At 38.9% G+C, this 14,128-nt stretch overlaps 1 protein-coding gene across 5 annotated transcripts in view; it reads right to left on the bottom strand.

Annotated features, from left to right (window-relative positions):
* Positions 1-14,128, bottom strand: part of CEP170B (centrosomal protein 170B) — a 79,632-nt gene that overhangs the window by 13,939 nt on the left and 51,565 nt on the right. For 2 of the 5 annotated variants that reach the window (XM_066608158.1, XM_066608159.1), the window contains exons 12-15: positions 12,297-14,009; positions 7,452-7,692; positions 6,027-6,186; positions 1,544-1,582 (exon numbers count right to left, since the gene is read on the bottom strand). In XM_066608158.1, coding sequence (XP_066464255.1) covers positions 1,544-1,582; positions 6,027-6,186; positions 7,452-7,692; positions 12,297-14,009 — 2,153 coding nt within the window. The remainder of the gene's footprint in view (positions 1-1,543; positions 1,583-6,026; positions 6,187-7,451; positions 7,693-12,296; positions 14,010-14,128) is intronic. The other 3 variants (XM_066608161.1, XM_066608160.1, XM_066608162.1) reach the window with 3 other exon arrangements.

Genomic DNA, 14,128 nt, shown 5'->3' with positions numbered 1-14,128 from the left:
AGGTGTCTAATCCATTAAAACATATAATTAGGATGTTTAAGGTAAACCAGGGAACCAATTGTATGCTCAATTTGTATGGAAGAAATAGATGTGATTTTATATAGGTATGTTACGAAGGTGGATATCGATCACTTCTGCTCCTAGACCACAGAACAACTAGGTAGATGTTCCTTAGGAACTACAGTAGACCTGGATCCATACCTGCGTGGGAGCTGTATTGTGTGTATTGGGTGTCATCCTTCTGAAACAGATTTAGTATGTCTTAACAGAAGACAACTTTAAATTGACTCATTTCTTTTTATTTAAGATTGTGGTTGTAAATAATGGTTGGCAGGACCATATAAAATGCGTGTGTGACAGTAGGAAAGGCGGATCTGCTCTTCTCCCCCCAGAAACCACATAATTTTTTATTTTTTTTTTTAACTTGAAGTCAAGGTTTTTACATAGGCCAGGATACAACCTATAACTATTACTGTGTGGCATACTATTAGCTTAAGCATGGGGCTCTATCTGTTTGGCATGATCATTTTTATGTGTGCTATCTAATAGTATTGTTTTCTAATGCCCCATTTACACGGGACGATTATCGCTCAAATGATGCCTTTTGAACGATAATCGTTGCATGGAAATGCTACCATCCTTTGCTTTTCGGCCGGACAATGATTTTATGTTGAGTTTAAAATCCATCGTTCGGCCGGGCAGCTGATAGCAGCGATGGCACACTGATTCTACATTGTTTTTAGCAGCAGAACAAAAAGGGGCTGTATGCAGATAACAGACCACCTGCTGTTCTCTGCATACAGCTCAGGGAGGCTCATTTACATGCAAATGAAGATAATAAGCTACTAATGGACATTAGTGCCCTTTAGCTGCTTATGCAAAATGATCGCTCAAACTGTCAGTCATACTATATTTCGAATGAATTTTGAGCAATCATGTTTTCGTGTAAATGGGGCTTAAGATACTGTCTATGTGGCACAATTTTCGGAGTAATAATTATGACACGTTTATTTCTAAAGTATAGTATTTGGGGGCAAGCAACAAAATATGTCTATTGCAAAGTTTGCAGAAACACATTGTGGCCAGTTGAGGTCATGATTGTGGTCTGGGCCAGATGGAAAAGACAGAAGAAGGGAAGGATTCCAGTCAGAAAGGACATTACCTGTGAGTCACTAAATATAAACTGTACTGTAATCAACTATACGGCTTGCAGAGCACCTGTGTAGAATTGGTCTCCTCCACTATACGGTCACTGTATGATGGGGATATTGGCCTTTGTATAGGGCATTTTATTCAGTAACAGCAAGCATAGTGTGCTATTTTTCGACAATGGGGGCAATTTTATATGTGGCCTGCTTTTTAGCCCCAATCCAACCCCAATTAACATAGATGTGCTTCTCAAAGAAAAAAAAAAAGCAATGTGTATCCAATTGTTTCTCATTCATAAATGACCCTTAAATGACCCTTTATAAGCATTGTGTTAAAATGGGAAAAAAATAACTTCTAAAAACGTATAAAAGAAACAATGAAATCAATCATGCACCTGAGATGGGTATGGCCTTTGTGAGGTTCTTTTAAGAATCTGTGTTAAGAAAGAAAGAAAGAAAAAAAAAAGACATGGATGTAAAAAGAAATGAAAGCCAACGAAGATGATAAATTGATTATTTAAAGCTATATAAGTTTTTCCACATTAGTCGATTGCTGTTTAACAAAAGGGATACCGGCATCTAATACCAAATACTTTTATTCATATGAGGAAGGGAAACACAATTTAGAAAAGGCAGAGAAACCATGTTAGTTTGGTTAAGGGGAATCGCCCAGTAATTCATTATAATAATAATGTACCGTATATTAAAAACTGTTCCTTCAGCAAGCAAAAATGATATAGCCTTTAGCTAATGCTGTGCTGATGCATCATGGGATTAGTTTGAAAGTCAAAGTAAAAAATCTCACTCTGAATATGGTGCCTGATAAGTATCAGGCAGGGGAACGCACTGCATGAAAGTGGCTGTAATACACAGAGGAGACTTCCAGGATGTGACAGGCAATCAGATAAGGGGGGCCAGGGATGGAAAATGTATTTCAGCTGGAGTGGCTCTTTAAGTTGTTTGGGGGCATATCTCAAGAATGATGTCAATGGTCTCAAGGTTTGCACACGCAATATAAGAGTCACTTTCTCACCATTGGAAGCTTTCTTCGAATGAGAGAGGTAATATTTTACTATGACTATACATAATGCATAATACATAGCCAGAATAGGATATCCCTAGATTGTTATGGTCAATAGTGTACCTCCACGTACTTGGTTTATATTAAGGTACAGAAAGGGTTTATTCTGATGAAGTCATAGGACATCAATAAATGGAAAGATCATGGTATGCTCCAACATACGTCATCTAACAGCGGTATGCTTCGATAAAAGTATTGCTCCTAAAGGAGAATATGGTGCCTATGGAGCCATCATGTGGTGGCATAATGAGTGCTTATGGGTCCATACAATATCAGTACACATGGCCTCACTGTATGCATAAGCCCTTCTCGGACTTTAAAAAATAAAGAGAGAGAACCCAAAATACATCAAAATGATTGCTTGCGAAAAGGTAACAGGTTTGAGGAGAAAGCTATAGCCCGCATCAAACATAACCAAAGAGGAAAATCTTTAAACAAAGCTTCTAAATAATGGTAAAAAGTACTACCTTTATTTTACAATACATTACTCATCTGGTACACATAATGCAAGTCATTGTAAGTTAATAAAAGACTGTATATAAATATATTCAGCATTATATACAACGCTTTATGTGTTTCACAAGCCCTTTAAATAAGATCGATGATTTGCAACTCATTCTGCAACGTCACACGTTTGTGGTTTCGCTAGGCAAAACACAGAATTAAAATAGCCATTACATGCAGGGTGTTGTCGGTACACAGGAACGGTAAGCTATAATTCGAGTATACATGAACACATCAATGTGCTCATGACTCATGCTCTTGGCAAGGTGCATGTAACTATGGGAAAGTATTAAACTTTTTTCCCTATTGATCTTCTCCTCCACACAGAACTTGTGATGGTATAAAGTATGAACTTATAAAGGCTGACCTCTCTTATTAACTAACAAGCACAACTTGCCAAAATGTACCAATTAGAGTCACCAAGCCCCCACTCTGATTATACAGGAATTTCAGTTATGCCAATCAGTTAGTAACGAGACAGCTTTTCTTTGGTGCGTACTAATGCGAATATTGTGTTGCTAATGTTGGACACATCTAGGGTTCTACAAAGGTTGGCTATATAATATTAGTCATCTAAAAAGGTTGGGTATATGATATTAGTCATCAAGGTGCATAGCAGAGGTGCCTGTGCAAGAACAATCCACACTTGTATTGTTAATTTGATGAGGGTAGGGTTCTAGTTATAGTCCGCCTCCATCATGGCTCTCCCAAATATCCATCACCAATTTGCCTGTGCACCAGTAATTGTGAGTCATGAAATCATTAGCATAAGCAAATGTCTTTGGTAGAAGCCCTCATTTAAATACATGAATCTTCTATCCAAAAAAATAGGACATAAATGTCGGATTGCTGGAGGTCTGACTACTTGGACCTCCAGCAATCCTGAGAACAGTGTACCCCGAGTGCCCCAAGTGAATGGAGCGGTGGTGCATATGTGAGACCACCACACCATTCACTTCCATGGGACAGAAAGAAAGCTATGAAATCAGCTATATCTTTGTTACATAAAAGTGAATGGAGTGGTGGTCACGTATTTTCACCAGCCCTCCATTCACATGGGGCATTCAGGTCGATCTGTTCTCATGATTACTGGGGTGCCATCAGTCAGGTTCCCAGCTATCAAACATGTATTCCTTATCCTAAGGATAGGAGATAAATTTCTTTAGTGGGAGAACTCTTTAAAAAGGAGTTTTCCAGGACTAAGATATTGATGACTTATCCTCAAGGTAGGCCATCAATATCAGACTGGTGGGCGTTCGCTGCTCAGGATCGCCATCGATCACCTAACTAAAGATAGAAGCAACATGGAGAAACTGCTTAAAAAGTATTTTAAGCATAAAAACTTTGTTTAACCCCCTAGTGACTGCCCATGTGCCATTTGATGGGGATCACTAAGGGGCTTGATTCAGATGCACCATCTTTTTATGAACAAAGGGTCAGGTAGTGCAATGAATAATGGTGAGCGCTGAATATTAAGAAAAAAAAATATATAGTTTTGTTTCATCTTCTTTCACTGCTCCAATAGCTGAGAGGGGAGGAAACATGGTTTCATAGGCCTCCAGGACTGTCCCCCTGCTGCCGATATTCATCCCCCATTCCCTACCAGTGATCGGCAGGTGCATGCACATAAGCCTTTCGCAGCAGTTGGCACATAGCAACCACCAGAACAATGGTCATTGGTCCCTGGTCACATGGATGGCTGTGATACACCTATGATCCATGTCATTTGTTCAGTATGCAAATAAGGAAGATGGAACAATGCTTCTGCAGCATTCCTGCAAATCAATGTCCAACCCTTTATACAGGTTTTTGGAACAATGGTTGGGAATTGAAAACCAAGCCAGATTCCATACACAGACAGCTGTTTCGGGGTTTTTGCCCCTCATCAGTGTGCAGTAGGATTCTGGCTTGGCTAGTGAGAGGCCTATGACGTGAGTTAGGAGGGGGATCGTCACTCCTTAAGGAGAGCATCTAGAAGGTGAGTGAGGAGACTTGTTTAGTAATGACAGCACAGAATTATTGCGGTTTATTCCCCTCTCCTCAATGACTGCTTTTGTGAGAAGAGATATATACAGCTACTAATCCTGTGCTGCAGAGATTTACAGAAAGTACTTCTATCGTTCTGGCAGCTTGATGGTTCTATAAATGTGCAATGAGGCCTGGAATTTATTTAGTTGTACCTAAATGTAGCCAATGGATGATCCCTCCTAGTCATATGTCCAGTAAACAGATTGCGGCTACAATGGGGGTGTTACTGAACACTGAATAACCAGTGCAATAGAATTTGGGGTGAGTCTCCCCAGTTTTTCTTACTTAAAACAAAGAAAACTGTAATATTTGTGAAAAAAAAAGGTTAAAAATTTTTCACCTGCTTTATATTAATTATTGCAAAAAACTGTGATGTCAGAAAACCCAGTACACACCTAGATAAATTGACTAAGGGGTATAGCTTTCAAAATGGGATCCTTTGTAGGGGGTGTTTTATCATTTTGGCCATTTGATGGCTCTACAGTTTACCCTGCTTGATACTAAAAAAAAAAATCTTGAAATATACACATTTGTGAAAAAATAAGAAATTAATTTTTATCCCACCCATTTTACATCCATTTCTGCAAAAAACTGTGAGGTACAAATGTTCAGTTCACTCCTAGATTAATTTGTTAAGGGGTCTAGTTTTCTAAATGGTGTGATTTGTGAGGTTTGTGTATCATTTTGGCAGCTTGAAGAAAAAAAAAAAATGTACAAGGGGGGCCTGGAACACTTACAAGCAAAATTTCTGTTCTGAAAGCCACCAGCTGCTTCTTTCTTTTTGGGCCCCGTTGTGCATCCATACATAAAATTAGGGCCACAACGGGTACCCACTTTAAAATTACATATTTGCAAAAATATGAAATTGTATTTTTTCCCCTTTGGATTGCATTAACTCCTGAAAAAAAACACTGCCGGGTCAAAATACTCATGACACCCCTCAATGAATACATTAAAAGGGATTTTTTTTAATAGGGACATTTGTGGAGGTATCTGACACTTAAAAGACTTTGCAATCTTGGATTGGTGTAGGAAAACAAAATGTCCCCCATAATTTTAATTAACGTCAAATTTGTAGGTCTCCTAAATTCCTCAGAAAAACCAAAAAACGTTTTTCTAATGTGCTTCCAGAATAAAGTATATATCCAAGCAAAAATGTGTATAATATGTTTGCCCATATTTGACATATCAAAGCTGAAATCATGAAAAATTGACAATTTTTTAAAGATAAAGCAATCAAAAATACTGAATAGGAAAATCCTCACCTCTTCTCTTGCAGATATGATTGAAGCTGGTGTGTTTGGTACAGAACTTATAGAGGTACTGTGTCCTGTTCCTGAAGAGCTCTGAGAGTCCCCATCTCCGGCCACTTCATGTATCTCTTTAGCTAAGCTGGCCACATCATTTACCAGGGTTTGGCTTAATCTGTTGTAAATATCAAAATATCAGAAAAACTTTCCGGATATTTCATAATGTAGTATAATTGAGAAGAAAAAGAGATACGAGGAGAAGTGAGATGCATCTCTTAATTTGGAGTGGTCTCCTTACATTACTTACAAATAAAAATGATACAATGCCATGGACTATGGCACCATTGCAGTTGATAGATTTCAAACTTCTTTTCTAACAGACTTGGATGACTGTGGTCACGCATGTTAATCATTCCATTTAAAATTGTGCTGCAACTTGTTCTATTCTGTACTTTTTCGGGGGTTTTAATTGTTGGCTGCCATAGATGTGACTCATATGAGATATCACAAAAAATATAGATCAAATTGTTTTATACATTATCCCTTAGAGCCAAACAATAGGTTATACCTGTTGACTAAATGGATAAAATATCATCATGTTGGCCAAGGGTTGTTAATTAATATTGCTTGAAAACAATACGAGGCAAAATATCTTGCCTCTATATCAGCACTCCATTTTGACCATCTCATACTACAGTAGGAACAATGCTACCAGCAGAACTCCAGTGGAATAGGTCATGGTGTCAGGATCCTTGAAATGAGGGCATCTACTAGATACCTTAAGAAAACCCATAGAACCTACTGGATTGTTGTCCTTAGGACATCTACTATAGGGGTAACTAACAAAATGGAATGGCAAGTAGATAGCACTTCACCACCCCTATTCTCATCTTGAGCATCCATGTGAAAGTCATCTTTAAAAGGGGTCCATCATTGTGACAGATTCTTTCAGGTGACGAATATTGCTGTTTAATCCTAGCCCCATTATAGTACACTTGCTTCACATCCAAAAGCTGGTAATACACCTTAATATTAATGGGCAGAATGCTCAAGGGGGAATGAACAATTGTCAAACTCCTACAGCAGCAGCTTATCTCCCTTGAGAACAAACGATTGGACACGCTGAAATCCAACATGCTCAATCCTTCTTTCCCCAGACATCTGCCAACGAGGGTGAGAGTCAGAACACCCTCTCATACACATCGTAGAATTGGTTGGTCCTGCTGAAATCAATAAGATGCAACATTTAAACGGCAGTGCAATTTTCAAGATCCCTTGAGTGGGCATGTTAGAATTTAGGTTCAGTTGATCTGGAGAGAAGATACATAGCAATAACCCATCACATAAACTTGTATTTAAAAATGGGGATAAAACAATAGTCATATTCTATGCATACAATAAATACACTGGAAGAACCAAGTCCATACTGGGAACACTCACCTGGCAATTTCAGCTATTTCTTCCGACTGGGCAATAAAGTTATTGTAGACCTCTTGGTCGTCATCATCATCGTCATCCTGAAGAGTGCTCGGTCGTTGGCGGACAGACACATTGTGTGTCCTGGGAGTCTGTGTGGCTGTTGAAGTATGGGATCGTTTGTGTTTAGGAGTACTGTGATTAGAGCCATATTCCTCCTCAGATGTAGAAATATAATCTGAACCCTGCTGCCTCCGTCTTGAAGCTTATAAAATGAATTGGTTTAGGAGAAAGAGAAAGTCAAAAAGATCAATAATTTCCTAACACCTGTGAGACAGACAGGTAGGAATACTGTGGATTTATGATGGCCAATATACAAGTTGTCGAAAGTTGGAAGTTGAGAGAGCAATGGCGCTCCATTTTTTACATTCTCACAAGATGATTTCTATCTTAGGTAGGTTTAGTTTGTGTAACATAAAGGCTTCATTGCAGGATGGAAGTATACGAAATCAGTAGCCACTTTGAGCCCAGGGTGGTAGAACCCAGAATACTGCTCAGTACCCGGAGATGTTCTATTCTGAGCTCACTCAGGCTAGGCAAATTTTTGGCTCTTGGTAGAATTCCATCAAGGTCCTATGGGCCCATATATGGATAAGCAGTGTATTCAGCCCTAAGCAAGCTACATATAGTGTCAAAAAATATGCACACTATTGCAATATTTTGGTATTGCTTCAATGCATCAGAAATAAAGAGGAAAAAAAATTGGAACAACTTTGTAAATAACCTTCCGTTAAAAATTTGGCTCAACATATGCAGTTGATGTCAAATCTCATGGAGAGCTAATCTTGTATTGCAACTTGTATTTTGGCTATAAATCATTAGACCATTGATAAATATAGAAAAATCATAGACAAGAAAGGGCTAGATTAACAATAGGTGAATTCTAAGTTGCCAAAGTGAAGAATTAAAATGGGTCACAAATTCCGTTACACCAACGAAATGGCCAACATCAAGCATTGCTCAATCCAGCCCTTGGAAGAAAATTATGTATTTAATTGTGATCATCTGCAGAGCATATATATGTTTCTATTGTTTGCAGGGGCACAGGTATAGGGGATGCAGAGGTAGCCGTCACACCTGAGCCCTGGTGCCACATAAGAGGAAACCCAAATAAGCACCACATCGTAGGTGGGGCCCTGTACACATTTTGCAATGACACTTTATGGCTTCATTTGGGCCACTGGCTATTGGCTGGCATAATTTGGTGGACCTGAAGTTTTACTGCATTTACTGGGAGACAGATATGATCCCTACAATTGTCCTAGCATGGATTAAAGGTCCTCAGCAAACAATAGAAACACTTATACGTTTGCAAAAGTTAATAGAGGAGCTATGTAATAGAGTGGAGAAATGGCAAACACCGTAAGATATGAACAAATTGTGACAATTATTGTAATATTCCGTACAAAATTGTTAAAAGGCTTGCTCCAGCCACAAACACTTATTACCCCATCCACTGAATAGGACCAATGAGACTCCCAACTGACCATGGACTGGCTGTTGGCACTGTGCTCAGGTCTTTTTGTTACTCCCATATAGACTAAAGGGAGCAGCAGTGCCCACACTCAACCAACGTTCCACTCAAATTCCTTCTGACAGTGCAGTTAGGGGGAGGATCAGGGTACCCCGTTCTAGTCATCAGTGAAGGTTCAAACAGTCAGTCCGCCACCAGTCTAACATTCATCACCTACTCAGGGAATAGGTATAAAATGTTTTGGGCTAGAATACCTTTCAAATGATAACATTTGCCATATCTCACTCAATACATAGCATCCTTTGGAAATATATGTAAATATTTTGATCATTGTCTTAGAGAAGATGCACAAAAAGATGTATATTAAAGCCCCTTTAATGAGAAAAAGAATGGGTCTTATTCCTGTCTTGGGTTATTACAATTTTATATTACAGCTCATGTATGAGAAGAGCTTATGCCCCTATGACAACACTTGCTGTTGCTGTACTCTGGCAGCTCAGTGCTACACATAGAAACCGATCAGATCTCTTCTCCCATTACATTACCCATACTAGAAGTATAGCAGGCCACATTAAGATTGGTGATGCCTTGTGGTCCTCTATAATTTTAAGATCCAAAATACAGGGACAGCAAAATGTCACAGGATCACTAGCAAGGAAGCTCTTCACCTTGTGTCTTTAGAGGGAACCCATCAGCAGTATTAAGAGGCCATCATAGCGCTATCACTCATGTTCTATGTAATACACACACCTCTGTCCAAACTTAAAAGTGTAAGTTTCAGCTCAAAATCTTACTTTTAACGTTTGGCACCTTGACTTAAGAACCCAAATTTACATACAGGGCACCAAAACTTAAAATATAAGATTTTGGGCCAATGCTTACATTCCAAGTGTGGACACAGACAGGTCTACTGCATAGAAGATGATTGATAGCGTTACGCGGCTGCCTAATAGTGAAAATACTGCTAACAGGTTTCCTTTAACCTCTGATAAGACAGGTATAAGACTAAACACCAACGGGGCTCGACTACATCTCCTGGTAGTTCACCTTTAAAATGTCCAAGTTAAAGAGGTTTTAATAGGAAAGATATTAAAATAAACTTAGTGCTACAGTTACAGACTTTGGAATAAAATGGTTAGTGTGCGACCCAGAGGGAAGGGCAAACCAATTCATTTGAATACGAGATTTTTTCTGTATTCATAGAACTTCTTGTTTTCATCCATTTTTTTTTATCCAGACAGAGCCAACCTTTCCACTACTAGAATTAGCGGATCTCCTTAAAGTATTCTCAAAAGGAACATAAAAAAAAGTTTACGCAACATACCAAGAAATACAGTTAAAAATGGCCTCGCAAACAACTCCATTCATAGAGGACCCATCTCCTCTTCTAACTAATTTAGTAAATACCTGTACTCTCCATAAAAACAATTATTCTGAAGCATCTTTTTTAGAAATCTGCATTGTTCAATTCCTCTGCTATTCCACCTGGAAATGTATGAATGTATGGACAGCTGGGCATTACCATTCCCCTTGCCAAAATTAAGTGCCCCTACATAGTTTGCCACTGATAGCCCAGATTGGATAGTGTCATGGTGGTTAAGAAGCACTGGTCAACATGTTGATAGCTTCGCATTACTGCACTTTACATGGGAAAGATGAACAGTGGTATGGCACTGAATGATCGTTAATGCGATCATTCATTACCATTTGATTGACAGCAGATCCTCTATTTATGGCCCATTTACACGGAGCGATGATCGCGCAAAGAACGCTCAAACGACAATTTGGGTGACAGCTTTGAGCGATCATTTTGCATAAACTTTTAAGTAGCTATTCAGCTACTTAAGAGCAATTAAGTGTGCAAATGAAGCCTTCCCTGAATGCAGTTAAAAGCCTGAGGACTCTTATCTGCATTTAGATCCTTTTTTCTGCAGCGGGAAACAATGCTATCAGTACTCCCCGTGGAAAACTGCTGATAAGAGTGAGTGACGATTTTTAGGTTGGACTCAGTTTATTGATCAGCTAGCAGTGCACGAAAAGTGTACGCTGGCTGCACTTAGACGCAACAATGATCGCTCAAACGATTGCTTTTTAGCGATTAAATGGGCCTTTACACAGGAACATGTGCTGCCAAAGAGCTGCCATTTTTATATCCGAATCAATGATCTGATCAGCCAGAAAGTGAGAGTTTGCTGTTTTATCTACTGGTCATGGACATATTCACACAGCCCGATGACTGAGAAAATGAACTTTCAATTAAACATTCATTTCTGACCATCAGCCCATGTAAAAAGGGTCTTTATACTATATAGGGACTCAATATATTGATAAGCAGAATGGCAATGTTTAGTTGTCATCTTATTCATACATTTAGAAGAGGAATAGCAGAAGAACAATGCTGATTTCTAAGAAACAGAGTTTTTACAGTGTTGTTTCAAAGGGAATACAGTTATTTACTAAAATAAACATGCCAGGGAGTTTAAAGATCCATGTTAAAGGGGTTGTCCAGTTACCAGACAACCTTGCTTCAATAAGGCTGAAGGGGTATCATGACATTCTAATCACCATAATGCCAGGAGTTCAGAAAGGTGACACTGAAGCCTCTCATTAGCTGCAGTGGTCCCTGGAGTTCCTGTGATGTCAGCGATCACACCCACCACTGGGACAACAACAAGTTGCAGTGCAGGATCCTGGTAGCCACAGAGGTGCAAGTATGTTTCAGTTTATTGTTTTAACCCCTTCAGCCCTATTTAAGTGAGGTGGTCTGGTAATTGGACAACCCTTTTAATTAAATGATGAAAGAATTTGTCCAGTTAGCCTCTTAAAGATATATGAACCCTGCTGACATGACGACATAACAGGTCCTCTTTACTGCAACTTGGGCGAAATGTCCACCCGCAGAGTTATGTACGGACAAAAAAATCTACAGTCTGAAAGGAAAAATTGATTAGAAAAATTGAGTATATTTCCATATATGGTTTTAATTAGTAAAAAAAATTAAAACCTAATACATTAATGGGGCAGCTACGCTGCTAATTTTTTGTCAGGATTTGCGGATCAAAAATTTATAGTATATTACAGTTACAGTAAAGAGGATGAAATTTTAACAGACCCATGCAATTCAGAACATAAGCTCAGAATTTGACATGCAATGTAGATTTTAAATCTATGCAATGCATAGGGTACAATCCATAGCAAATCCACAGAAAAATCTGTGACAAATCCACATTTGACATATTTGGATTCACAGCTAAATTGCAGGAGAAAAATTTGTACATGTGAACATAATGGGAACACCACAGGTAGGCAAAAAAAACAAAAACGAAAAAACTTACAGGAAGAAGAAGAAGAGTACTTCACACTACCAGATCGCGGCCTAGTTAGAGGTTGTTTGGGTGTAGGCGCCACTTGTTTTTTGATAGGCTGTTTAACTTCAGCCACAGCTGTTTTTCGACTTGTATAACTATTGTCAACACTTCGTCCTGAAAACCCAGTACGTGAAGAGGAAGTCTCAGAGTCACTCGGAACGGTGAATGAGCCAGTCCTCTTTCTCGGCATTGCTAGAATGTCAAGTCGAGAGAGCTTTTTCGATTCACTATTATTTTTAGAGGATGAAGAAGCCTCAGAACCATTATTCCCTCTCTCAGCATCCACACTTTCATTATCAGATGCTTCTCCAAGACGAGCACGACGTAACTTAGAAGCTCTTGTAGGCCTGGGTGTTGACAGGCTATTTGAACGAGTAAGAGCTTGTTGCACTTTCTGTGCATTTAAAGATGTTCTACTTATATCCTCTTTGGTTGATTGAGCATACGGTCTTCTTCTTGAGAGATTTCTTGAGGAAGAGTTTTCATAATCTGAGGAAACAGTGTCAGGAACTGATATGTAAGGAAGACTAGAATTTCTTTCTTCATCTGTGAAATCCAGAGAACCACGTGTTCCAGAGCTTCGCTTCAGTTCAAACTTTTTGGCCACATCTCTCCTGCTACTTCCATCTGCAGGACCAGTTCTCCGTTTTTCTGAGAGTCTCTCTCGGGCACTGGGCTGACTGTATTGATCCTGTATGGAAGATGTAGAAGATGATTTTTCCTTATGAAGACCCATAATCTTACTCTTTTGAGGATGGGTTGGTACATTCTTATCGCTAACCAAACTGACTGTGCTTGCTGTATCCACATCAGAATCTCCAGACAAGGAGTCATCTGGTGGACAAGGAGTATTTTCTATATCATCTAGATGATTCTGAGAAAAGAGCTTAGCTTCAAGAGCAGCCAAGGCATTTTCAGTTTCTTTAAGGATTAGCTGCGTCTCTCGGCTGTAGTCCACGTTTGATTTTGTAACATTCATATCCTTAAGTAAGGGGTGGGTTGAGATGTGGGGAAGTTTGTTAGGAGAAATGTTGCAGCTAGATTTTTCTTTGGTAAAACTTTCTTGCCTAATGAATGAATCTCGAGTTTGACCATTTTCTTTTTTCAACAATTCGTTATCTATTTTTGCAGTAAACAAGTTTCCTTGCACAGTTGGTTGGTTTCCTTTTGGTTTTACGTGGATATCGTGAGCTTTATATGCTTTGGGCATCTCTACATTGGGTAACATGGAATTTGCATGGGATAAACTTTCAATTTCACTCTCATTTCCAACATAAAAGCTAGTAGACTTTGGTTCATTAGAAAACTTATGTGTTCGTTGGACACTTTGTTCTTGACTAACCGTGTCCTCTCTTCTCCATTTAGTTGTAGTAACAGGCAGAAGTGGGTTAGATTGTTTGCTAGACAGGACACCATCATCAGACTTGCTTGCATCGCTAAGACTGTCTGGATCCAAGTCTTCTTGTATAAAAAGTAGACTATTTGGATCTGGGGGCATGACCTTCTCTTCATTTTCAATCAATGTTTTCTTGGGAATTTCTGAGTAAGACTCTGTACAGACCAGAATAGCTGGTGTTGGACTTTCAGATTTGTCATTTGGAGGTAATTGAGGAAGAAGCCGTCTTGTCCTTGAAGGAAATGCAGGATCTCCTTCGCAAGCATTTTCAGCATGATCAAAATCTAAAAATAGAAGAAAGTCGTTAAGTTGGTGAATATAATTACTAATGTGGATGACTCGGACAAAGATTTGTTATATGAACCTTCTCTAATTTGCAGAAGATTACATTATTAAAAGGATT

Source organism: Eleutherodactylus coqui, chromosome 6 (genome assembly GCF_035609145.1).
Source record: "Eleutherodactylus coqui strain aEleCoq1 chromosome 6, aEleCoq1.hap1, whole genome shotgun sequence".
NCBI classification, from domain to species: domain Eukaryota; kingdom Metazoa; phylum Chordata; class Amphibia; order Anura; family Eleutherodactylidae; genus Eleutherodactylus; species Eleutherodactylus coqui.
The sequence above is the reverse complement of the archived record's forward strand: the minus strand, read 5'-3'. Positions and strand labels throughout refer to the sequence as shown.